Source organism: Tauraco erythrolophus, chromosome 4 (genome assembly GCF_009769465.1).
Source record: "Tauraco erythrolophus isolate bTauEry1 chromosome 4, bTauEry1.pri, whole genome shotgun sequence".
Classification (NCBI taxonomy): Eukaryota; Metazoa; Chordata; class Aves; order Musophagiformes; family Musophagidae; genus Tauraco; species Tauraco erythrolophus.
In genome coordinates this window covers 27,523,872-27,548,576 of record NC_141468.1, presented here as the reverse complement: position 1 = coordinate 27,548,576, position 24,705 = coordinate 27,523,872, and the positions used below count along the sequence as shown (strand labels likewise).

Below are 24,705 nucleotides of genomic sequence, written 5' to 3'. Positions count from 1 at the left end.
CACTGGAAACAATCCTTCCCCACAGATTGCTCCGGTGTGGGCTTTACCACAGTCTCGGGTACTTAGGGAGCTGTAGCCACTCGCTCCGGCGTGGGTCGTCACGCAGACTCCAGATGCCTCTCTGCCTTGTCGTGCACCCCAACACGACCATCCTCAGGCTCAGGCATCTTCTCCCCACAGGCTGCGAGTGGGTCTCTGCTCCACCGAGGCCGTCCTGGTTGCAGGGGGGCCGCCTGCTATCTCACCATCAGCCGCAGGGGAAACTCGGCTCCGGCACACCTCCTCCCGCTCCATCCTCACTGACCTGCTGTCGATGCGGCTGTTTCTCTCAGATCTCAGTCCTCTCCAGGTGAACTCAGCCCAGTGGGCACCCCAGGAGTGGGGTGCCCCCGAGTTCCCCAGCTGGCTCCGCCGCCGCCATTCTCCGTGGGCGGCGCCGGCCCGACGCAGGCAGCTGCCCGGCTGGGAGCCAGGGAGCGGGGGCAGTGCCCTCCTCCCTTCTCTGCTCGATCCTGGGCGAAGCACCTTTTCCGGTTCCCTTGTCCTGACTTAAATAGGGCAATTCGCAGAGGTGCCCTATTGGCTCAACCCCGAGGGGGATGGCAGTCTGATCTGGTGGCCAGAACTAAGCCTAAGCCGGTTCCAAAACCGGGGAGGTCGCAGGGAGCAAAACCCCTCTCCTGCCACCAGAACCACCCCCCCCTCCACATCAAACCATGACAAAGCATTAGAAATGTGTCCTTCTTGAAAACAAACAAAATATAAGGACTATAGATCTGGAAACACTGTATTAGACAAGAGTTAAAAATCAGAGTACTGAAGAAAATATGCAACTGTGAGAGCTCTTAAATGGGTACAGAAAGCCCTAGAAATCACACAGCTTAGAAGACAGAATGGATCTGGAAGGAACAAGGAAAGGGAAGGACCAACAGATTGATAGCAGGTAGAATATGAAGATGGAAAGGATGGAGTTAGAGATGTGGCAAACAACCCTACATGCGGGAAGAGATAGAAGAAATTAGAATAATAGAAAAAGGACATTACAGAGATCTAGAATGGGTAAGACAGAAGAGAAGGAGAAGATTTAAAAGTCTTAACCCCATCTGGGAAGTGTATATCAGAATATAAATCCATGTTTTTAATCATTTTTTTTCCCTGTCTGTTGAAAACTAATGAAAACTATGCAAGCAATTAGCTTAAGGTAGATCACAGGGCAACTGTAATATTCCTCTATGCCATCATTCTGTCACAAGTGATGATACATGATTTATGTGAAACATTTGCTGGAGAAATGCCATCACCATTAATAACATCATATCAACAGCAGAAAACAGCAGCTCCTGTGGCCTCCCTCCCTTTCTCTGTGGTAAGCAGTTCTGTTGCTGTACGGACGTTTTTTGAGCAATGTTGACTAGAATTCACAAATCAAATTTATTTTTACCTTGAGTTCACAGTTGGTGTTTAGTTCTTTTTCACTCTGTTTGCATCCCAATAAACACTGTCGTTAATCCATGTTTCCTTATCAGGAGCTGTTCTAATTAGGCTGTTCTAAAAGTAGAGTTAATCAATAGCGTTAATTCTTTACATTTACACACAACAGGAAGTTTTCCGTCGTAAAAATAGTTTCTTTTTTATGGCCTGAGTGGATAATCACTTCTTAAAGGTCAGTTTAAGCTCAGTTCTATCAGTATGTCATGATAAGCAGCACTTATACACACACAATCCTACTGAAGGGGTTTGAAGCTACTACTGGGGTAGCTACTCGTTTGACTACACACTATGAATTAACATCGGCAGAAATGAAAAATGTGACAGTTTCTCCACTTGCCTGAAAAAAAAAACCTGAAGAAGACTATGGGTAGATTAATAGGTTCCTGTTTGCTTTTCAATAGACACTGAACAAAGTTGAATTGTATTTTCATTTTTATTCTACCACATAATCCCCTCCCATCCCCTGCTGTAAAGCACTAAATGAACAATTTTTGAAGCAGGTTCCTGTTTTTATAAAAACTTCTCAAGCATTCCAATAAACCACGAAACATAAACGGGGGCACTTGAAGACGGCAGCCTGTTGGCATGCTTGAGTTTCATTTTCCCTTTCCTCTAATGTAGCCAGTGCACATGCTGTTACTGAAGGGAGCGACTGAGACACAGCACCAAGAACTGTGTTTCCTGGTTTTCTTGATCTGGGCACCACAACACACAGGGACTAGACAAAAATACCCCTGCACAACAGTCCCCAGTGAGGATTTTGCTGGCTCTTCCCAAGCTTGCAAAGATGAAAATGTGGCGAACTCAGGATCGAAAACTGGAGCATCGGAGAAGTCACAAGATCCCAATGTCCTGGTTGTCCTAGGATTTTGGACATGAAGCAAATGGTAAGAACTTGTTGTGTGACTGCATTTCAGTTGTGGTTTTAACAGGGAAGACCGTACGGCATTTGTATACAATATTGTTCTCTTAAACTTTTGCTGCATGAAACATGCTCCTAAATGTGTCTACGATTTTTTTTCTTTAAAAAGCATTGAAGCCACCACTGAGCATAAAATAAAGTGACACCATCAATTCAGACTTCCCTAAATTCACATAGCTTTTCTCCTAATGAATATAGGATATCATTACTTTGCTGTGCTTTTGCATGGGCTAAGATCTCTTCCTGCATCAAACCCTTTCACTTCAATAAAAGTGCAGGCATTTGTATTCCTAGTCTTGCCTTCTACATAACAAAATGCAGCCAAGGAATTTCTCATGCAAAACTTAAAAAATATTGTCATTCCTACACCTGTCCGTCAGAAGCCGTACAGTAAGGAGTGATCTGTATGAGCAATAGTATACAGATTCTTTCAACTAAGACTTCTGGTGGATAGTAACTGAACGTAATGACCAGCTAAAAACTGTTTATTGGTATGTATGAAAGTAGTTGCTATTTCTGTTTTGGCAGTACAGACTACCTGGCTAATGATGGAATGAGTATGGAAAGTGACCACTTTGGCACAGCATTTTTTTTTTTTCCGCAAAGTTGATAGTCATTGTTACACTTTTTTTTTTTCCATCTAGGGATTGAAAAAAAAAAAAAAGCTTAGCTATATCCTATGTATTTGAGACATAGCTAACATCAGTCTTCATACAGGCTATACGCAAAATTTATACCTCACTTCCCAAAATTCAGTCGTCCTTAGCTAACTACTCACAATACGTGAACTTAAAACATGAGAAAAGAACACCATTTTCCAATGGTCCTGACACTCGAAAACATCCCACGCAGGTTTTTACTCAGACTTGGTTTAAACATACACTTTCTTTGCTTGCTTGGATGCATATGGCACAGATGAGAACATGAAGATAAAAAGCATGTTGGAAAGCCAGCCTGTTCTGCTACCACAATTCTCATGCTCCTGTACCTACACTTGACAGCACGCAAGCCCTAAAAATTCCTTCTCCTCACTCAAAACCCCAAAACCTAACTCGATAAAAGCATTGATCCATGACTAGCGCAATAAATATGAGATAGTGATAAAACAGTGATGAAATACACTATTTGGGGGATTGAAGCTGCATGAAAAACCTCAGCCCCAAACATGTAAAAATAAACTACAGTAAGAAGTATTGTAACTGGACCGCAGTCACTACTATCTGCTTGTTAATCTTTTTCTTCTACTCCGAGCAGCGACTCTGGAGCGCACAGAAGTTTGTGCTCTCAGCGCCCGTAACGTTGTTCCTACCCGCGTCACGATGTGCGCCCAACACAGCAGCTTTTTTCACCCCGGGTCACTCCCGAAATTAGAGTGATTTCATTAGTTTTTGCCCCTTCTTACCCTTTTTAAGCACTATTACCCGCTGCGAGCGCTTAAAGTAACGGATAAACGCACAGAGCCTGACCAAAAAGCGGCGCGTTTTCCCCCTTCTCTTCGCCAGACTCGCGGCGCTGCGCCGGGGCCGGGGCACACCGCGGCGGGCCGGCAGCCGCGCGCCCGAGCTTTGCCGGGCAAAGCGAGGGCTGAGAGTGGGCTCCCGGAGGAAAACCGCACGGATCCTGCAAGGTGATCCCTCTGGGACCCGGGACTGGACGAAACGAGAGCGGCGCGGCGGGGCCGGGAAGAGCCGCCTCGGCGCCCTCCGGGACCCGGGACTGGACGAAATGAGAGCGGCCGGGAAGCACCAGCGCGGCGGGGCCGGGCAGAGTCGCCCGGGCGCCGCGCTGCTGTCGCCGCCTCCGACACGCCCGGGGGGCGGTGCGGCCGCCGCGGTGCATGGCGGCGCACGTAGTTTCTCGCCGCCTCCCCGCGCGCAGACTACATTTTCCGTGAAGCCGCGGCAGAGGGCGCGAGTCACGGGGTGCGGGAGCGACGCGGACAGCCAATTGCGGCCGGGCCGGAGCGAGCGCCGTCAGCCGCCAATGTTGTTTTCGCTGAGTCGAGCCGCTGGTGTTGTTGGCGGCGGCGCCATATTGGAAGGGACGAGCCCCCGTTAGCGAGAAGCCCCTTGGCGCTGGCCCGGCCGCCGCCATGCTGTATCTGGAGGACTATCTGGAGAGTGAGTGTGTGCGGGACGGGGGTGCCGGGCGGCCGGGCACGGCCGGTGGCGGGGAGCCGGCGGGGAGCCGCGGCGAAGAGGCGGCGCCCCCCTCCCCCACGGCGGTGAGTGACTGACTGACTCCCTCCCTCCTTCCCTCCCTCCCTTCTCTCCCCCGCCCCTCCATGTCCCCGCAGTGATCGAGCAGCTTCCCATGGATCTGCGCGACAGGTTCACCGAGATGCGCGAGATGGACCTGCAGGTGCAGAGTACGTGAGTCCCGCCCCCTCCCCTCCCGCACCCCAGCGCCCACCCCCGCCGGCGCGGCGCGGCCGCGGGCACCGGCTCGGCGCTGCGGCCCGCCGCAGGGCGCGGGCTCGGCGGGACGCGGAGGAGGGAGGGGAAGGCAGAGGAAAGAAGGAAGGAAGGAGGGTCGAAGCGGCGGTGGCGGCGCCGCCGAGGCGCTCCGACCTGTGCGGGCAGCTCCGCTCCCCACCGCCGACCCGCGCGCTGGCCCGGGCCGTTCGCGCCCCGTCCCCACCCTCCGCCCCGGCTCTCCGGCGGCTCCGCTCCGGTGCCTGGGGCCGCGCCGCGGGGCCAAGCGCGGCTCCTCGCACCAGGCACCCGGCGTCGTCTCCTGCGGGCCGGCGCGCTCGCTGGTGCGGCTGCGGGAGGCGGCGCCGCGGCGGCCCGGCGGCGCGCGGGGAGCCGCCGGGACGCGGCGAGGGGCGGGGCGCGCGCGCCTGGCGCGGAGTCCGCGGGTGGCGCCGCCCGGTCCCCGCCCGTGGCCCGAGCCCGGGTCTCGGCGCAAGTAGGATCTTGGAGGAGTTTCGCTCCCGGGCTTGTGCTGCTCCCGAAAGCGTTTTCGGTGGCGCGTCCCGAACTCTTTAGATTTTTGATCCCTAAGAGCAGTGGTTTCCAGGCAGGAGAGGTGGCCCTTTGGAACATGAGTTAGATTCAGCAGGTAGTGTCACGCTGTGTCCGAAACTTTCCAGCCAGCTCCCCTCGCGATAGCATATGCGAAGGCGCTTTGTGCTTAGCCTATTGTGCCCTGGCTGACACGTAACCAAATGTACAGTCTGCTTTAAGTTTTGTTGTAGATCGCTTTTGTATATCTCCGCTTATATCCAGAAATAATATACTGCCTTATGCTGTTTTCAGGATGTATTGCCTTTTCATCTTTTCTAATGCAATCTCATCTTGGACTTAGGTGTCCTGTAACACCCAGCTAGGTTTGCTATCATTTAAAGCGCAATTAAAACGTTCAGCTGTAAGTGCGATGCAAAGGTCTTTGTTAGTGTAACTGTTACTGCATAAACGATGAGAGGAATTGTCAATACAGAAGGGTCCGGCTACTGTAGAGAAGAACGAGAGAAAGAGCGAGGCTTGAAATAACAAGTGAATGCCATACAGGAATACAAAATGCAACACTATGTGGGAGCACAGTTCTTGAAAACAATAACCTACAATACTTTGAAGTGAGATCTCGGGCTTTCTTTTCAATATTTACTTTAGTAGACCCAGCACGTCTGTGTGATGGACTTTATAGACACACTTTGAACTGTCTGTAGCATTTCTTTGTATACCATGGCCTAAGTGCTGTCTTGGGTTTGGTCCTTAAAGCTGTGGGAACAGAGCAATGGCTCCTTTGGGGAGATAATGCCTCTAAAGTAACTGTCGCTAGGGAGCACCAGGAGAGGGAGTGAGCAGCTCACTGAATTGGGTAGTTCTGGGTAAGTTCACAAATTTTTCTTCTGTTTAGTAGAGAGGCAAAGAAGCTAGTTGTTTTTTTGCTAGTGAGCCAACTAGCACTGCCAAGGTTGCAGTAGTGTCATTTCCTCTGCATTAACTGGAAGTGGCAAATAACACTCCATATTGTGGTACTGGAAGTAGCAAATAACACTGAATATTGTATACTAAGACTAACCTTAGGCCCAGAGAAAAATTCTCTCGGACCTTAGTACCTCTGTAATTCTTGCACAACGAGTAACAAAGTATCCAAAAACATTTACGAAACTTCTGGACTAGCGTTTCTTCAACATCAGTTGCCAAACTGCCCACTGAATACTACGTGCAAACCTGGAGGTTTCTTATGCTGTGACATAGTGATTTGCTGTGAAGATTCAGTGTCTCTGAAGTACTTTGATGAGTGATGCAGTCTTGGACACCTACATGAGTTGTAATTCAGAGATAATTGTGCTACTGTGTTTTAGAGTCAATGTTGGCTTTATGTTCTGTTTGGACCACGTGCATTTCCAATGGGGCAGGTGCTGCTGGTGTTGTTGGAAGAAATACTAAACCAGCTGTACCTACTGTATGTCCTGATAAGGCTGCTGCGGGAAAAGTGAAGACCATCTCAGTTGTGACTTGACTCTTGAGCTTTAGCTGAGCTCCACATGGAACATAAAATGTGTTTCTCTATTTAAGTTTAAATCATGGATTATCAGGCCTCCATGGTAAAATGTCAAGCTCTGGAAAAAGGGTCTCTCTTCTAATAGAAGTTCTGGCAACTCTCTTGGGAAATATGATCTAAGAAATTAATATCTTAGAATATATCACAGTTGGATTAAAAAGGTAGCGGGAAGGAAAAGGTGAAGAAGCTTGAGTGTACCAGAGATAACTTTTCATATAATTTAATAGAGCTGACCTGCGTTACCCTTTGCCGTTTCTGCCCATTCAGAAGAGAACAAGTTTCTGTGGAAGTTTTCCCTTCTGCGGTTTCACACTGACTGGTATGTGTCCTCAATAAAAAGTAAAGAGGGAACATTTTTTTTTTTTCTTTTCATGTCTATGGAGCCATTAGAATAATTATCACCTAGCTGTTTGCAGGCTGGGAATAGGAGATAGATGTTTCGTCTGTTGGTTTTATGGATCAAATTATAGTTATTTGGTCAAAGAAGAAAGCTTTTAGAAGTCTTCACGTAAACTGTGTGCTGTTTGCTTGCTGCTCAGGCTTCTTAATCTCCCTGAATAACACAGTGCAAGTAGAAAATGTTCATTGTAGAGATTCCCCCATCTTTAGCCTGTTGTCCTGGTTTTGACTGGGACAGAGTTAGTTTTTCTTTTTAGCAGCTAGAGGAGCTCTGTGTTTTGGATTTAATATGGGATTTGTTATGACAAGAATGTCGATAACACACTGATGTTTGTTGTTGGTACCGAGACATCAAGGACCTTTCAGCTTCCCATGTTCTCGCCAGTGTGCAGGAGCACAACAGGCTGGGGGGGAACGTAGCTGTGACAAAGGGCCCACAACTTCTAGTTTATGATTTGAATTTAGATTTAGGATTGAGGGCCAAATTGGCCAATGGAATATTCCATATCATGTACTGTCATGCCCAGTATATAGATGGGGGTTGGCTGGGAAGAAGTTTCATAGAAAAACTGTTTGACTCCTTTGTTTATGTGGGTTTAAATAAAGTTGATGTGAGTCTTCATCACAGTTGTTCTGGTTTGGCATTAATTGCGCTCTGTTCGGTCAGTTGTTCAGTTCCTGTTGGTTTTGATGATGGATGTTCCTAGCATAGGGAAAATCAATGAATGTTTTTGATCACTTAGTATGAATGATTTTCGGTTATTCACATGAACAGTTAGTTCTAGTTGTGAATTTTCTCAACTTCTCAACAAAGAGAAAACCTTTGAGCTCCATTGGATTTGAAGAGTTAATCATACTTGGAGATTCATGAGTTTCTTGAACTAGTGAATTCACTTTTTTTTTTTCCCCCCTTCTTTTTTGGTAAGAGATGATGGCCATCATGTGATCCAGTTTTAATGGTCGTTTCTGGAAAGTATCTTGTGGTTTACATCCAGAGCCCGAAGTCTGTAGGTAGTTGGTGCATTGTCATGTTTAATTTGAAACTGCTATCTGGACAGTATTGCAGAGAGTGCTGTGAAAAAATTTTCAGTATTATCGTCTATCCTGAAACTAGCAAGCCTGTCAAAGATAGTTTAACTGAGGCAGCTGCATGTTTTTGGAAATAAGCATGCTGTTGCATGCACAAGTGTGCATCTGTTGAAATAGTAAACTCGGTGCTTCGTTTTTGGTTTTGTTTTTTTTTTTGAAGGAGAGTGAAGGAAAAGTGAAGGGAAACGCTGTTCCTGTCTCAATATATTAACAACAAAACAAATAACTCATAGTTGACTTTTTTCTTTCTTACGATAGTTAATGTTAGAGAATTGGTGGCTTTATTTTTTCCCTTATGGTATTTCTCAACTTTCTATAAGTGAGAATCCTGTCCAAATAGTATTTCATCAGTGCATTTACCCCTTAGTGCTACCCTGTGGTGGTGGTGGGGATAACTTTTGAGTGCTTTTGATTTGCTCTCATCCTTCCTATCACACAATGGAGAGGGCCTTGACTCTTCAGTTGCTCTACCTTTTTGAGGCACTAATTTCTTCAATTATTTGTTTTTGTATTTGACTGTTTCTCTTAAGAGAATGTTTTGTTTCCTGCTCAGTTTGTAACTGGATAGAATGTTCCAAAGTCAGTGTTCTAGAGCCCTGGGTGAGGAGTTTGGGTGGTGCTTTAAGTCGCTACCACTGCTCTTAGGGATGAAAAACCTTTAGAACTTGGGAGTCCTGCCTATCCCATGCTGGAGAGCACAAGTTTCTTGATGAACCTTTTTCTACCAGAATACAATTCTGCTTCTTGGAAATTAAGGTAAATATTTCCCTCCTTTGTCCACTGTCACTTGATTGTTCTGGGGTTTTTGGGAGGTTTTTTTTCCTCTCTAATAGTTTGCACTTCAGTCCTGTCATCTTTGTCTAAGAAAAAAAATCTGCCTTATTTCATAATGTTTATATACATGAGAAGATAACGTTTATCTTAATCTTTTCCTGTGATACAGATGCAATGGATCAGCTTGAGCAGAGGGTAAATGAATTTTTTATGAACGCAAAGAAAAACAAACCTGAATGGAGAGAAGAACAAATGACATCAATCAAAAAAGTAAGGATATCACTGGAGTGGGTCACATTTTTCTTTTGCAAGCGAAGATAACCTTAGGAAAAGATAGCTTGTGATTGATGGAGACTTAAGCATTCAGAACTGTGACTTCCCTTGGGCCTTCACAGAGATGGATAGAACTACCTAGGAGGAGAAAAATGACTAAAAGATTTCTTTGATCAAGCATTTCTCTCAAGTTTTACCCAGTAGTTGCTAGCATTTTCAAAATTATGAGCCTGAAATGGTGAGGAAACCAGGTACTAAATTTTCAGCTCAGACTTTTTGTTCCTGCTTGTGTGACTTGAAGCTGCACAAGTTAATTGACTTTCTTTTAGGGGCTATTTTTCAAGCTTAGCTTCAGCATTTCCTGTGATTCTTCCTGTGTCCTTGTGTATGTTATTCATATGGTATATGGAGCTTTAGGGAGGGAGGAATAAGATGGATGTGTCTTGTTTTATCCTTCAACACTCAGGCATTGGTGGTGGTATTGTTGGCAAGGTAGTCCATCATTTTGTCAGAAGAAACTTCTTCCTAGTCTCCTACACTTGCTACTTCAGCCTCTGATTTGGCCAAGGACTGTTTTTTCCTTGGTTATTACAAATAGATTTCTATATTTAAAAAAAGAAAAAGTCAAAGCTCTATCTTCTCTATAGTAAATTAAATATTTGCTTTGGACTTTAGTTAGACCAAAATTTCAAGTAGCTTTTTCATAAGCAAGGTACTTTTCAGTGGAAATTGAGAATAAAAAGGCACTAAAGCCTGATTAATTCTGGACTAAAAGCATGTGTAAACATAATTTTAGAAAAAAAAAAAAGTTTTGTGAGTGGATCTTCATTGGTTAGAGCAGACTTTGAAATTGAATTGCTTCAATAAAATTATTTTATAATACACTTAGGAGTTATGTAAATATATTTTAAAATAATTTAAACTATGTACTATAGATATATCATTATCCCTCTTTAACTACAGTGCTGGAAAGGCCTCCCCTCACACTACTGTTTAGCATAGTTTTGAAACAAAGTAGTATCTGCAATGGTCCTAAAGATTCATATGAAGTAAAAGACAACACCTCGTGTTGAGTCCATAGCCTTATGTTGTATAATATAAAATAAATCCAAGACTGTTTCTTTTCTTGTAGAATTTCTTGCAGAAATGTAAATATCACTGTAGGAGGAAGTGTCCACATCTTGTAGGTTGGCTTTTTCTAAGGCATAGATAACAAATTCATATGTATTATATCTCTCATCTAAAATTTAGCTGACTGTTGTTTACAGTAGAGTTTCACAGTCTTTCTGGAAACTGACTTCAATTTCTTCTTTTAATTTACATTTTGTGCTGGATAACGATAGCTTAACAATTCAATGATGTTCATAATTTTTTAAAAAAATCTCTTTATAACAGGATTATTATAAGGCTTTGGAAGATGCAGATGAAAAAGTGCAGCTGGCTAATCAAATATATGATTTGGTAAGTAGACAGAGGGCTAGTGGTGAATTACCTAAATTTATGTCCTAAGGAGTTCTAAACGTTTTGATAAGCCTACAGCTATGCTACCTGAACTGTTACGTCAGCTACATGCAGATATTTTTGCTGGTGAAAGAAATATTTAATATTTTATGGACTTTTAAGAATTTTGTTGCTTTGGGTAGTGTTACTTAAATACAAAACATATGGAAATTATTTTAGAAGTCCTAAGGTTTTCATGCATGTTGATTTTTGTCTTAGTTATTTTTTTCTAAAAGAGACCATGAGCAAGTTACTTTTTCTTATAGCATGTGGATTTTGAATTTTAAGTATATTTTTTTACATATTCTCAAAGAACAGAACCTGCAAGTCAGACTTCGCTAAATATAGTAGGCATAAACCAAATACTGTCTGCTTTAGTTCCACTTCAGCTAACTGAAAGCTAGTTCAAAAAGTTGGAACTTGCCCCCTCTCTTTTGCTTAGCTGGTAACTGCAAAAACCTGTTCAGTTTTTAATAGTTTAGAGATAGATACAGTATTCTGCTGTATGACCACAGATGAAGAAAGTATTTGGAACACAGTGTTTCTTTCTGTGATAGTAAGTTTAAATTTTTTAAATGTCATTTGCAATACCCAAGAACATGTCATACTGTACTCAAACACACAGGAGTCTACATTTTCAGTTTAGAGACCCTTTTACACGGTACTTAAGCTTATCAATGTGTAAGTGGCATACAAATTGCAATTCAGTAAACTTGCAATTTCCCCGTTATCGTGGTTTAGCCCAGCCAGCAGCTAAGCTTCCACGAGGTCACTTGCTTACTCCTCAGTGAAGTGGAGAGGAGAAAAATGTAACAAAAGGCTGGGGGTCAAGACAAGAACAGAGAGGGAGCACCCACCAACCATGGTCCAGGGCAAAACAGACTCAGCTTGGGGACAGATCAATTTAATTCATTACCAGTTCATTCAGAGAGGATAACAAAAGAAAACAAAAAGAAAAAAGAAACAAAACCAGATTTAAAAAACACCTTCCCCCCACCCTTCCCTCCTTCCCCAGCTCTACGTCCTTCCCCTGTCAGTTTGTCACATGTTGTTTTCTGCCACACCTTTCTTAAAGGAGGAGGACTCCTTATGCTCTTTTCACCTGCTTCAATGGTTCCCCTCATCACAGGATAGTCCACAGACTTCTCCAATGTGAGTCTTTCCTGCAGGATGCAGTCCTTATCCATCAGATTGCTGCAGCGCGGGCTCTTTCCCCACAGAATCATGGCTTCTTAGGGAGCTGCCACCTGCTCCGGCGTGGGGTTCTCCACAGGCTTCAGATTCCTCTCGGCCTCATCGTCAGCCTTCAGTTGCTCACAGAGACCATTATCTGCGACCTCCTTCAGGCACAAGCATCTGCTCCAGCATGGGGTTCTCCACAGGCTGTGCGTGGGTCTCTGCTCCACCATTAATCTTCACTGGTGTCAGGGGAGCTGAATACCATCTCACCACAGGTTGCAGGGGAATCTCAGCTCTGGCATACCTCCTCCCGCTCCATCTTTGTTGTCCTTGGTGTCTGCGTGGCCATTTCTCTCAAGTCTCAGTCCTTTCTCTGCTGCACCTGTGCTGGGCCTGACAAACCTCAGCAGTCCCGGCAGGACAAAGTCCATTCAGTGGGCAGCCCAGGAGCGGGGCACTTTAGAGCTCTCCAAGGTGTGCCTCTGCAGCCATCTCCAGTTGGGCAGTGGCAGCCCAGCATGGGCAGCTGTGCACGTGGGAAGGCAGCCCTCACTCCCCCTCTCTCCTTGGTGTAGGTCCAGCCCTGGTTCAGGCTCCTTTTTCCCTGTCTTAAATAGGGCATTTGCAGAGGCTCTGACTGGCTTGGCCCTGGCCTGAGGGTATGGAGGGGTCCAACCTGGCCAGAGGCCAGTCCAACTGGTTATGGAGCCGGGGACGCTTTACACAGCTACTTACAGGGGACATTTTTGCAGCCCCTCCCACAAACCCAGGACATTCCACCCCTCACCTCTGCGAATTCCATATTTAAGCATAAACTTCAGTCACATCAGCATCACAATGGCGGCATCACACTATTAAACGAGAATGGACAATTTACAAACAATCCACCCCTCGGCCCTTCGTCACAGTTACAGCAATCAATGTTCCCCAGGATCGTTCTGCTCTTCAACACTGCCGAGTCGATGCTTTGCGCTTTACCCGTCCCAATGACTATCTCAAATTCCTCAACCCCATGTTGGGTGCCATTAAGGTGAGCCCAGCCGGCAGCTAAGTCACCACCAGGTCACTTGCTCACTACTCCTCCTGAGTGAGGTGGAGAGGAGAAAAATGTAACAGAAGGCCTGAGGGTCGAGATAAGAACAGGGAGATACCACTCACCAGCCATGGCCCTGGGCAAAACATACTCAGTTTGATGACAAAACCAATTTGATTTGTTAACGGTTCATTCAGAGAGGATAACAAGCCAGATCTTAAAAACACCTTCCCTCCACCCCTCCCTTTTTCCTGGCTCTGCCTCCTCCCCCAGTGGCACAGGGGGATGGGGAATGGGGGGGTTGCAGGTCAGTTGTTGCACGTTGTTTTCTGCTGCTCCTTTCTTAAAGGAGGAGGACTCCTTACACTCTTTTTCCCCTGCTCCAGTGGATCGACTCCTCACGGTACAGTCCACAGACTTCTCCAACGTGAGTCCTTCCCACAGGATGCAGTCCTTACCCATCAGATTGCTCCACTGCGAGCTTCTTCCCCACAGAGTCACGGCTTCTTAGGGAGCTGCCACCTGCTCTGGCGTGGGGTTCTCCGCGGGCTTTAGATACATTTCCACCTCATCATTAGACTCCAGCAGCTCATGAAGACTATTCTCTACAACCTCCTTCAGGCTCAGGCATCTGCTCCAGTGTTAATCTCCATGGGCAGCAGGGGGGCCACCTGCCATCTCACCATGCCTTGCAGGGGAATCTCAGCTCCAGCACACGTCCTCCCACTCACTCCATCTTTGCTGTCCTTGTGGTGTCTGCATGGCCGTTTCTCTCAGGTCTCAGTTCTCTCTTTCCACTGAAGCCGTGCTGGGCCTGACAAACCTCAGCAGTCCCAGCAGGATGAACTCCACCCAGCGGGCGCCCTGGGAGCGGGGCACTTCGGAGCTCTCCAAGCCATGCTGCTGTGGCCATCTCCAGTTGGGTAGTGGCAGCCCAGCGTGGGAGACCAGGGAGCCAGCCCCCAGGCTTCCCTCTCTCTTCAGTGTAGGTCCAGCCTTCCGTTGGGCTCCTTTGTCCCCGTCTTAAATAGGGTATTCGCAGAGGTGCTGGTTGGCTCTGCCCTAGCCTGAGGGGATGGGTGTCTGACCTGGCCAGAGGTGGTCTGACCAGTTTTGGAGCCGAGGAAGCTTTTCACAGCTACTTACAGGGGCTATTTCTGCAGCCCCTCTTGTAAACCCAGCACATCCGTGCAGCTCATTCTCTTCTGAAGCGCATGTCATGTATTGTTCTTTCTCTCCCTCTTTCTATACCATACCCATCACACCCCCAAGTCCTCTTAATCTTTTTTCTCAAAAGAAACATTTAACATTGCCTACAGTAAGAGGGCTTCTAGCTGCTGAGGCAGTACACAGCCTTATTGTGTCCTGTGATTGACTATGCAGCTTAGGAGCAACAGTGCTGTTTTGGTGCAAATTCTAGTATCTCTGCTGGGTTAGGGAAATGTAGGTGACCGAGAAGTTACGCTTCTGTGTGTTTTCATACGTGCTTAGTGCAGCATGGCAGACAATTACTGGAAGGGAAATACTTAGCAAGCCTGAGATTAAGGATGTAGATATCCTTGTTCCAAAACTGGATGTTATTTATTGTTGCTTCTTCTCAAAAACAGGTAGACCGTCATTTGAGAAAACTGGACCAGGAACTTGCTAAATTTAAAATGGAACTTGAAGCAGATAATGCTGGAATTACAGAAATATTAGAGAGACGTAAGTATGCATGATTTTCTCTAAGACTTGACAGTCAATTTGCAAAATTAAAATATCATAAACTTGTTCATGGCCTGCAGTATTTCCAGTTGTTTCAAGATTGTGTTTTAATCTGAATACTTTTCATCAGTCAGTGATTCTCAAATTTTAGTTTCAACCTCAATTTTTACCAATGAAGTCAAAATACAACTGAGTAATTAGAACAATATTTTTGCACAACTGTTGCTCTTGCGAACTGCTACAATAAGGTATGTAATTCTTTAAACCTGTTCTTAGTGAGCATAGGTATTCAGACAAGTACTTCAACCTAAGCTTGCCACCTACGCAGCTGAAAGTGTACTGTTTCTTACTTGAATTGATTGCCACCAAATTGCGTAGGGTCATTGTTTTAGTTGTAAGTGTAAAATTTCAAGTAAAGATAGGTATTTGGTGGGTTTCTTTTCTTAAAGGGGAGAGAATAGGTTTTTGTGATGGGGTAGCGAGGGAAAATATTTTACGTTAGAAACCCGCATGCTTAACAAATACAGCAATGCTAATGGCCAGAATGTGAACAAAAATGTGATGCGACAGCTTTTTGGCCAACTTAGTGTAGAAGAATCTCGCCTTTCTGTACGCATCTGCATTTAGACGTCAAGTTCAAATGTGATTATGATAACTTTGAAAGTTGGTTTAGCTACTCTGATTATGGAGCTAAGGGACAATGACTGTGCTCATACCTAAGGATAGTGGAAAGTAACCTAAATCTCTTGAGGAGATTAGGAATAATGGTGAAGAAGGTAGTTAGAATTTCAAGAAGTCAAAACAGAAATGTACCAGGCTGCATGCTGCATCTTTAAGATATTTAAAAAAATAAATAAAAAGTTAAAAGTAGAAGTATCTTAACATTATTAGCTTTCAGAGTAAATACGTATTGTTGAGGTTCTGCCAGAGGGCAGCCTTTGGACTGGTTCATAATGATTAATGTTAACTCAGCCAAAATATCTCCTTATGCTTTGAACCTCTTCTAGAATAATTTTCTTTAAACTTTTGTAATACGCTCATGTACTTTTTGAAAGCACTGGAAAAAAAACAGGTAAAGAAATGTTGAAACTACAGATTATGAAAAATGAACATGAATTACTTTATTGAATTGTCTGTATGAGTGTAAACTGGTAGGTATTGCAGCTGGTTCAAAATCTTTTTGCCAAGGATTGATACACAAACAGTTGTACGTTGTTTTAATGGAAATTTATGGTCAAAGTCTGTCCTGTGCTGCTATTGTTTAGCCTCATATTACAAGAAATGTTATTCTTAGACAGACTCGTATTTGTGCCCCCCTCCAGGGTTTTTTTGATTGTTGTTGAGGGTTTTTTCAAATCTGTTTATTCATTTTCTTCTTTGGATTGTTGCTCTGTGTATTTTGAATGTGAAGAAACTTTGGGTAATGATCTGAAGCCCTTCCTGTTGAATGTTAGATCATCTTGAAAGACATTTTTTTAAATTGGTGTAGATTGTCAGTACTTTTGCTGCAGCATTCTCCAGCCATCACCTGCTTGTATGAAACTCATTTGAATCAAATAAGTGGCATGTTGAGGGCAATGCTGTGGTTGTGTTCTCCTTATTGACCTTGATTTTAACTTCTTGATTTCAGCAGTTGAACAGCAACAGTCACCAATTTTTATTTTATAACTATTCTTCGCACTGGCTCCTGGTTGTGCTACAGGAAGGGTTTCAACTCTAGCAAAAATCCTTCTGATTTATATATAACTGCATTGTGATTTTGTTAATATTACAAAAATTCATTTAGTATCTAAAAGTCAAAACCATGCCAGTGATGACTGAAATTTTCCTATCCTTTTTATCTCCCTCTTAGGGTCTCTGGAGTTGGATACACCATCACAGCCTGTGAATAACCATCACGCCCATTCTCACACTCCAGTAGAGAGTAAGTATTTGAGACTGTCCTGGTTTTGGCTGGGATAGAGTTAACTTTTTTTGCTGGAAGCTGGAAGGGGACACTGCGCAGGCAGCTGACCCAGACTGGCCAGGGGGCTATTTGATACCATGTGATGTTGTGCTCAGACTATATATTGGGGTCCGGAGCGGTCTGAGTTCTGGGTTCCACGTGGTGAGCAGTTGTAGTGCTCGTTTTGGATTGTTCTTGTACTAGTATTACTGTAGTTGTTATCCCTTCTCATTTTTCTTGTATTGTCCTATTAAATTGCCCTTATCCCAACCCACCAGTTTTGCCCTTTCATTGCGATTTTCTCCACCCCACTTCACCAAGGGGGAGGAGTGACCGAGCGGCGGCATGGTAGCTTAGCTGCTGGCTGGGCTAAACCATGACAGAGACTTTAAAAACATGTCCACTTTTTATATTCCTTTATTTTTTGTTGAATAATATTAAGGAAAAAAAAAAGCTCAGAACTTTTTTTCTTTTTCTCCGAACATTGTGGGAGAAAAAAAAGGCATAATGCAATGATGATAATGTCTATTCAGAAGAAGCGCAAGAGTGTTCTGGTGGGAATTAGTTGAAAGCGCTGTTTTATTATCTCTAGTTACAGTTTGACGTTCAAGCTGAAAAGGTTTTGCATTTAAGTTCCCTTCATTTGTTGCATTTAGAAAGGAAACACAATCCATCTTCTCACCATAGTACAACAGATCATGTTCCTGAAAAGAAGTTTAAATCTGAAGCTCTTCTGTCTACCCTGACTTCAGATACTTCTAAAGAAAACACACCAGGTAATCTTAATTGTCTTGCATTTTATTGCTTTTTAATTAGGAGAAACTTAATCATATTTATGAGTTGTCCTTTGAAATCAGAGGCTCATACCCTTTCCTCTGGGAGTTTCAGTCATTTGAAACATGAGAAATTGCAGGCATTGTTACTCATCTGTGTTGTCCATGAAGCGCATCAACTTCTGTTATCATTACAACATACAACTGCATGTTGGCTGTTTCTTTTTATTTACGCTGCTTGGAAGAAGATAACAGTACAGTTTCATTCAGCCAGTAGTAGCAATATAAGAGATCAATGCAGTGTTATTTTGGGAAAAAGAAACGCATGCAACAATTTCCAAAGTAAGGGAAAAGAATTTTCACACTTTTTTTTTTAAGGGTTGGTCTGACGTGGCATTTGGCTACAATAAAATAAAATTCTTTCATGTGTTGTCTGTTTCAAAAGAAGTCTTTTTGAGTAGTGAATTACTGAAAAACAAACCCACAACTTTCTGCCCGTTTTCAAAATTACGTTGTTTCATCGTTTCTTTTCTGAAAGATCTTGAGAGATGATAGTAAGTAAACTACCTGACGTTTTGGAATTTAGTGCTGTTTGTCAGTTTCAAGTAGCTCCCACATATACCCATTTTACTTTGCTTTTGAAGGAAGTTGGCAGAAGATGACAAATGAAATGTGACTATGTTTGAGCAGCTGTCAGTCTGTAGATGACCATGGAAATCTGCGTTGCCTTAAAACTGTGATTTGTAGTTTTTAGAATTAAAACTTGTTGAAAGTTTTGCTTCAGAAACAGTATAGGTGTACAGTCAAATTCTTACTCTCTTCTCGATGGTTACAGTGGTCAGCATCACTTCAGTGTAGATTGGGTTTACATAGGTGTGACAGCTGCATCTCTTTGAATGTGATAGTGAGAACGGCCTTTCTAAAAGGACGCCTTGCACATGAAGAGAAGTGGGGAACAAACACCTTTTCTTAAGCCAATACTGGCTGTGTCCAATGACTTTTTAAACTTTTTTTCCAAATGGTCAGGCTGCTCGGGTGCATAGATGGAGTTCCTACTCTTTCACTGGTTGTCATATATAACTCTCTTAAAATGCAAAGGAATTTAGTTTCATTTTGAATTTCATAAATGTGTTCTGTTCATCAAGGGTGTCGAAACAGTAATTCATCATCCTCTTCAAACAATGCATACAATACAAACTCTTCTCAACCATTGGCATCATATAACCTGGGCTCATTATCTTCAGGATCCGGGGCCGGTGCAATTACCATGGCAGCAGCTCAAGCAGTGCAAGCCACGGCGCAGGTACTGTCAAAACATTCTTGTCGTTCTGCCATCCACTATTGATTAAGAAGAAAGACTAGTGATTTTTTTTTTTAATCTGAATTCCCATGATCGCTTCCAGCTGATGTGCTGCAGTTGTCTTATTATCATATTTGTTTATATGCCACAGTTTCATCCTGTAAAACTTGCGTAAAGGGACAGCTTGTTGTCTAGCTCACACCTTTTTACCACTTACTATACATCGTTTTGTTAACAGGGTAACTAATGAAGCTGTGCTAATAATTAGCAATTAGCAGCCTGGCATGTCTTCTGTAAGAGCTCTACTGTGTAATCTGATAAAGTATAAGTATTCTTTTTAGATGAAGGAAGGAAGACGAACATCCAGTCTAAAAGCCAGCTATGAAGCATTTAAGAACAATGATTTTCAGCTTGGAAGAGAATTTTCATTACCCAGAGATTCAACTGGATATTCATCATCAGCTCTGGCATCCACATTAACACAGACGTTAAGTTCATCAAGCACAGATTCACGCAGTGGCAGAAAAAGCAAGTAGGTTTTCTTACTTGTTGACAGCAATTATAGCTTTTAAGGCAGCTAAGCTGTCATGTTAGAAATATTTAATATTTAATATTGGGGAGGGTGAAAATCAGCAGAAGGTAGTTACTGCCTGCTGGCCTTTTTTTGTTCAGGGCTTTCTTCTTTTGTCCTCTTGCTTTTTTTTCTTTAAGCAAACTAACTCCAAGGTTTTAAATAAATGTCTCGATTTGCTTTTTTCATCCATGATATAGTCTGGTTTCTTCTCTCATTTTTCTGTGTTCTGGGGAGAAGATTTGGCCTAACGGCAAATGTTGGGAGTTTCTATACAATGGTTTGTAGATGGTTTTGTAATAATCTGGAGATCTACTTCATGCTGCTTCACAAATAATCACAACGCTTTCTGATGGCTGACCATCTATGACAGGAAACAGAATTAATTGTATTTCTGATTAGAATGAAATTTATAAACATTTTAAACAACACAGTGTCACAACAGATTGTGACAACAGTCACAAGCTGTACTTGAAAGAATTTTTCTCAAAATGCCCATCCTTTTAAGCGGACTTGTGTTTTTTTTCCTTCGTACAAATTTGTGTGTGTTCACAGCTCAGTTAATAATTTTTTTCTTAGAAACATTTTTCATCTATGGATATCTTGGATGTCAGATCTGACCTATAAGTGAAAGCATAGAATTTGTGTTCTGTTCCTATGGAGTGATTGGTGATGCTTGAGTGGAGATCAACATAGAATCAGTCATCTTCAAAACAGTTGTCTATTGTGCATGACATATGACGTTATTTATATGTAAATTCCTGTTTTATCGGTAACATAATTTTTATGGGGACTTGACACCAAGGATGTTGATGGAAAATTTTTGTGGAGAAAAACATTAATTAAAGCCATTTGGCAGTTTAAAGCTGTTAAATTCCGTTGATTAGAATAGCCCGTCTTGCACTTGTAAGCTGGTATGACTTGTTTCCTTTCCAAAGAGCATTCAGTGTGTCCATTTCAGTTCTTGCAGTTGTTGAATGAAATCTGCTAGAGAAGGATGCTTTGTGATTTACATACTGCAGTATTTCAGAGTCAACAAAGTACTTGTTTTGTGATTCTTTCACTTGACAGGCAATGAATTTAAATTATATATGCTATTTTTTTCCTTTTTTTTTTTTTTTTTTCAGAAACAACAACAAATCCTCAAGTCAGCAGTCCTCATCGTCTTCCTCTTCTTCCTCTCTATCATCATGTTCTTCTTCATCTGCACTGGCACAAGAACTGTCTCAGCAAACGGCAGTAATACCGGAGTCTGATTCTAACAGCCAGGTTGACTGGACCTATGATCCCAATGAGCCACGTTACTGCATCTGTAATCAGGTAAGGATGGCTTCCAACCTGAAATACAACTAGAGCTGCTATTTCGCTGTAGTTAAACTTCCTTCTCTGACTGCTAATTTAAGAACATTGTATTTGCAGTCTTGAAATTCTGATCTGTTTTTATTTATTTACTGGTGGCATGAATAATGAACTCAGCTGTTGAAGCTAAAAACAAGCAAGTTTTCCAGCGATGCGACATACCTGGAGAGTTTTAAATCTTTTAATGAAGACTTCAGGAATAATTAAATTAAAAATTGAACAGGTTCACTGTGAATTTACTTAAAATTTTAAGTTCATAAGGAATTTGCCTGATGTCTTCTACTTTCCTTTAAAAAAACAAAACAAAAAAACCCAAAACAAAACCCCAAAACCACCACAAACTGAAAAAAAACCCCAAAACAAAACCCACCACAAACTGAAAAAAAAACAACCAAAAACCCCAAAACAAAACCCAAAAACCACCACAAACCGAAAAAAAACCAACCAAAAAACCTCCTAGTTTTATAAAAGCTATCCAAAAACTTGAGAGACTGAATGACAGCATGAGAAACTTTTAATTAAAAATGCCTGTTCTTATTTTAAACACTTTTAAGAGTGACTTTTTTAGAGTTTATAGAATTCTGTAATTCTCTTGAAAGTATTTCATTGTTTCAAATAAAGCGCTTGAAATTGTCATGTATGCAGGTGAGATGCCAGGCATCAATATAATCTTAAAAACTGGGCTGATAACATGCTGAGCACTCTTGTTAAGACCAAAATGTGCTTTGTTCAAGTTTTGAATGCTGACCTTTTTTTTCCAACCTGAAATATGCAGAAGTATCTCGTTTTATGATTTTATTTGCATAAAAAATTTTTGAAAATCAGTTTGCTGTGAACATGACAGTTTTTGGGTTATGTAACAAAGGATAAATCAGAATATTTTTGCTGCTGTTAATGGAAAAATTCCTGAAAAGAAGAAAATTTAACTTTAGCCCTTTGAAAACATTGATTGCTTTTAATTAGTAGTATAATTATTAAGTTGTTCTTTTCTTATTTAATAGGTGTCCTATGGTGAAATGGTGGGCTGTGATAACCAAGATGTAAGTAACAAAGTTCAAAAGGTTCATGAGATACTTGAGCATGTAACTATTGCTTGCAGGACTTACTTTTCTTTAGAGTCAGTTTTAGAGTAAGAGAGTTTTTTTAGAGTAACGTGCATATGAGTTGAACCATTCTTCAGGAGACCTCTCATCTGTCCCTGCAGTTCAGGTTCTTTTAGAAGTCTCCACCCTTTACTGGGAATCATAGAGTGGTTTGGAAGGGAACTTAGAGATCGTCTAGTTCCAACCCCCCTGCCATGGGCAGGAACACCTTCCACTAGATTAGGTTGCTCAAAGCCTCATCCAACTTTGCCTTGGACACTTCCAGGGATGGGACATCCACAGCTGCTCTGGGCAACCTGTTCCAGTGCCTCACCACCCTCAGAGTGAAGAAGTTCTTCCTTATATCTAATCTAAATCTGCCCTCTTTCAGTTTAAAGCCATTGCCCCTTGTCTTATCACCACATGCCCTTGTAAAAAGTCTCTTTCCAGCTTTCTTGTAGGCCCGCTTTAGCAGTCTTCTAGTGCTTGTAAGATCTCGCTGGAGCTTTCTGTTCTCCAGGCTGAACAACCCCAACTCTTTCAGCCTGTCTTCATAGGAGAGGTGCTCCAGGCCTCGGATCATTTTTGTGGCCCTCCTCTGGACCCACTCCAACACCTCCATGTCCTTCTTATGTTGGGAGCCCCAGAGCTGAACAGTATTCCAGGTGGGGTCTCACAAGAGCAGAGTAGAGGGGCAGAATCCCCTCCCTCGACCTGCTGGCCACGCTTCTTTTGATGCAGCCAAGGATGTGGTTGCCTTTCTGGGCTGCAAGTGTATGTTGCTGGCTCATGTTGAGCTTCTCATCATTATTTCTGGGAACTTTTAGCTATGTCACTACTCATAGCAGTTGTCCCCTTCAAATAAAAAAAAAGAACAGTTGAATGTAGTCATACTGAGATACTGCATTTAAAGAGAAGTGATAAGATTACTTCTGTGTCACTTAGTGTTCTCAAGCTAAGTATTTAAAGCACAACATATTACTTTTACTCTTTCATGTGGGTTCATAAATGACCCCCTAGAATTTTTATTGCTTTATCGAGTGTATGTTAGGGATTGAGAGCCTTCTCTCTCCTTGTTTTGTCCCATGTGAAAAGCAGAATCTGTGCTTTTTACTGATACTTCGTTTGCATAGAATTGTATTTGTGATGGGTGTTTCAGAAAAAAATCCAAAATTCCAAACCCTCTCTTTAACTCTTGTTTTTATAGTGCCCTATTGAGTGGTTCCACTACGGATGTGTTGGACTGACAGAAGCACCGAAAGGGAAATGGTACTGTCCACAGTGTACAGCTGCAATGAAGAGAAGAGGCAGTAGACATAAATAAGTTTCTTCATCTGGAAAGCAAATCACATACTAAAGGTTTCATAGAGGGCTCGGGAGGGGGAGGAACCCCCACCACACTTCCTTGCAGCCACTTAAGGGTTAACATAGCAGTCATAAGATCTTGAACTATTGATTTTGCTAGTTGTGTTTTATTATTGTAAGTAGATTATTTATGCACATTGATGTGCTACAGATACTATTCCAGTGAGCCTTGGGTTGTTCCAGTGGCCAACATATGCAGACATTTGTACTATCAAACCATTTTCTCTAAGCAGTGGGCATTCTACAATTATTCAATCTTCAAAAAATTCCGGTAAGTCAAGATTTTAGATGTATGTTTTATATACAACAGTTATATTCTGCTGCATGTACCGTACTCAAGAGCTGTTATGTAACACTATGTATATAAATGGTGCAAGAAGTCAGTGCTTCTGAAAAAAAAATGAGACAATGGTTTTTAAAATGCCTTTATAACTTTCGTTCTTTATGAAACTTAATTCAGCAGGCTGAAGAAAATGGTTCTTGTATACAGCGGGCTGTTGTCCTCTAGGGTACTTGAGTATGTAAAAACAAAAACAAATGCTGTAGAATAAAACAAACTTGTGCCATTAGTCTTTATAGGTTTCTGCTCCAGAGAAGGCGCAGGCCATAAGATGAAAAAAAGTGTTAAAGTGATGATAAATTTTTATACCAAATGTGTTTATTTTTTTGTGCAAGTAATCCTTTAAATTTGAATTGTATTAGGTGTTAAAATAAAGCAACCTCGACTCCTCAAATTAATGTTTTCTGTACGTTTGTCAAAACAAGGTTCGTCCTTGACATGTTTTCAGAAGAACACAGCTGAGTTTGCATAAGAAACTGCTCTACGTGACGCATGTGAAGGCTCATTGTACAGGAGGACATTTCTCTGGTGGGTGGGTGACTAACACATATATAGGCAAATGCTGGAATGTCGTTTGCCTTGATGTCCCCATCGCAAGATGATCAGTGGCACTTGCTTAAACGGGCACAAAAGTTCTGTTTGCTGTGTGGTTAAAAAAAAATCTCTACCATGTCAAGAGATATCCACAGGCAGGATTGCCTTCCTGTTTCCATGGCACGGATGGAAATAGGAAGGGGAGAAGAAAACCATGGTATGAGTGTCTTGTGCTGCCGTATTCCTTCCTTGACAGTGGTTTTCATGTGAAAACCAAACACGCGGTTCAGGAAAGAAGGAAGGGAGGAACAGTTCCATCCTGCTGTAGAATCCCTAGGGTAATGGGGAGGACCATGTTGGGAAGCCTAAATGCAGGCCCATAAGTGGTTGGATCTGTGAGTTGTACATGTGTCATGGTTTAGGCCGCTTCGGCAACTAATAGCACAGGATCAGAAAACTGATCTTTAAATTAGACCCTTGACCATCAATGGAAAGATTTTCTATAATTTTTCCCCCACTTGCTTATTTTGGACATAGTTTTTAGATTTCCTTTCACTGAC

At 42.7% G+C, this 24,705-nt stretch overlaps 1 protein-coding gene and 1 long non-coding RNA gene across 5 annotated transcripts; one reads left to right on the top strand and one right to left on the bottom strand.

Moving 5' to 3' along the window:
* Positions 1-722: 722 nt before the first annotated feature.
* Positions 723-2,441, bottom strand: LOC147528827 (uncharacterized). The gene is made up of 3 exons (XR_015222115.1): positions 2,224-2,441; positions 1,442-1,548; positions 723-743 (listed from the first exon to the last, which is right to left on the bottom strand). It is a non-coding gene; the product is annotated as an uncharacterized LOC147528827 (long non-coding RNA).
* Positions 2,442-4,407: 1,966 nt separating this feature from the next.
* ING3 (inhibitor of growth family member 3) lies at positions 4,408-24,043 on the top strand. 4 transcript variants are annotated; one of them, XM_086610496.1, is made up of 12 exons: positions 4,408-4,533; positions 4,710-4,781; positions 9,357-9,457; positions 10,856-10,921; positions 14,780-14,876; positions 16,729-16,800; positions 17,478-17,597; positions 18,839-18,897; positions 19,236-19,426; positions 20,593-20,785; positions 21,826-21,864; positions 23,114-24,043. In XM_086610496.1, the coding sequence occupies exons 1-12, from the start codon at positions 4,506-4,508 to the stop codon at positions 23,228-23,230; spliced, it is 1,155 nt and encodes a 384-aa protein (XP_086466622.1). In that variant the 5' UTR covers positions 4,408-4,505; the 3' UTR covers positions 23,231-24,043. The 4 variants fall into 4 exon arrangements, with proteins under 4 accessions (XP_086466622.1, XP_086466621.1, XP_086466624.1 ...); XM_086610495.1 differs by having other exon boundaries at positions 18,740-18,897; XM_086610497.1 differs by lacking the exons at positions 4,408-4,533; positions 4,710-4,781 and adding an exon at positions 8,290-9,169 and having other exon boundaries at positions 18,740-18,897.
* Positions 24,044-24,705: the final 662 nt, after the last annotated feature.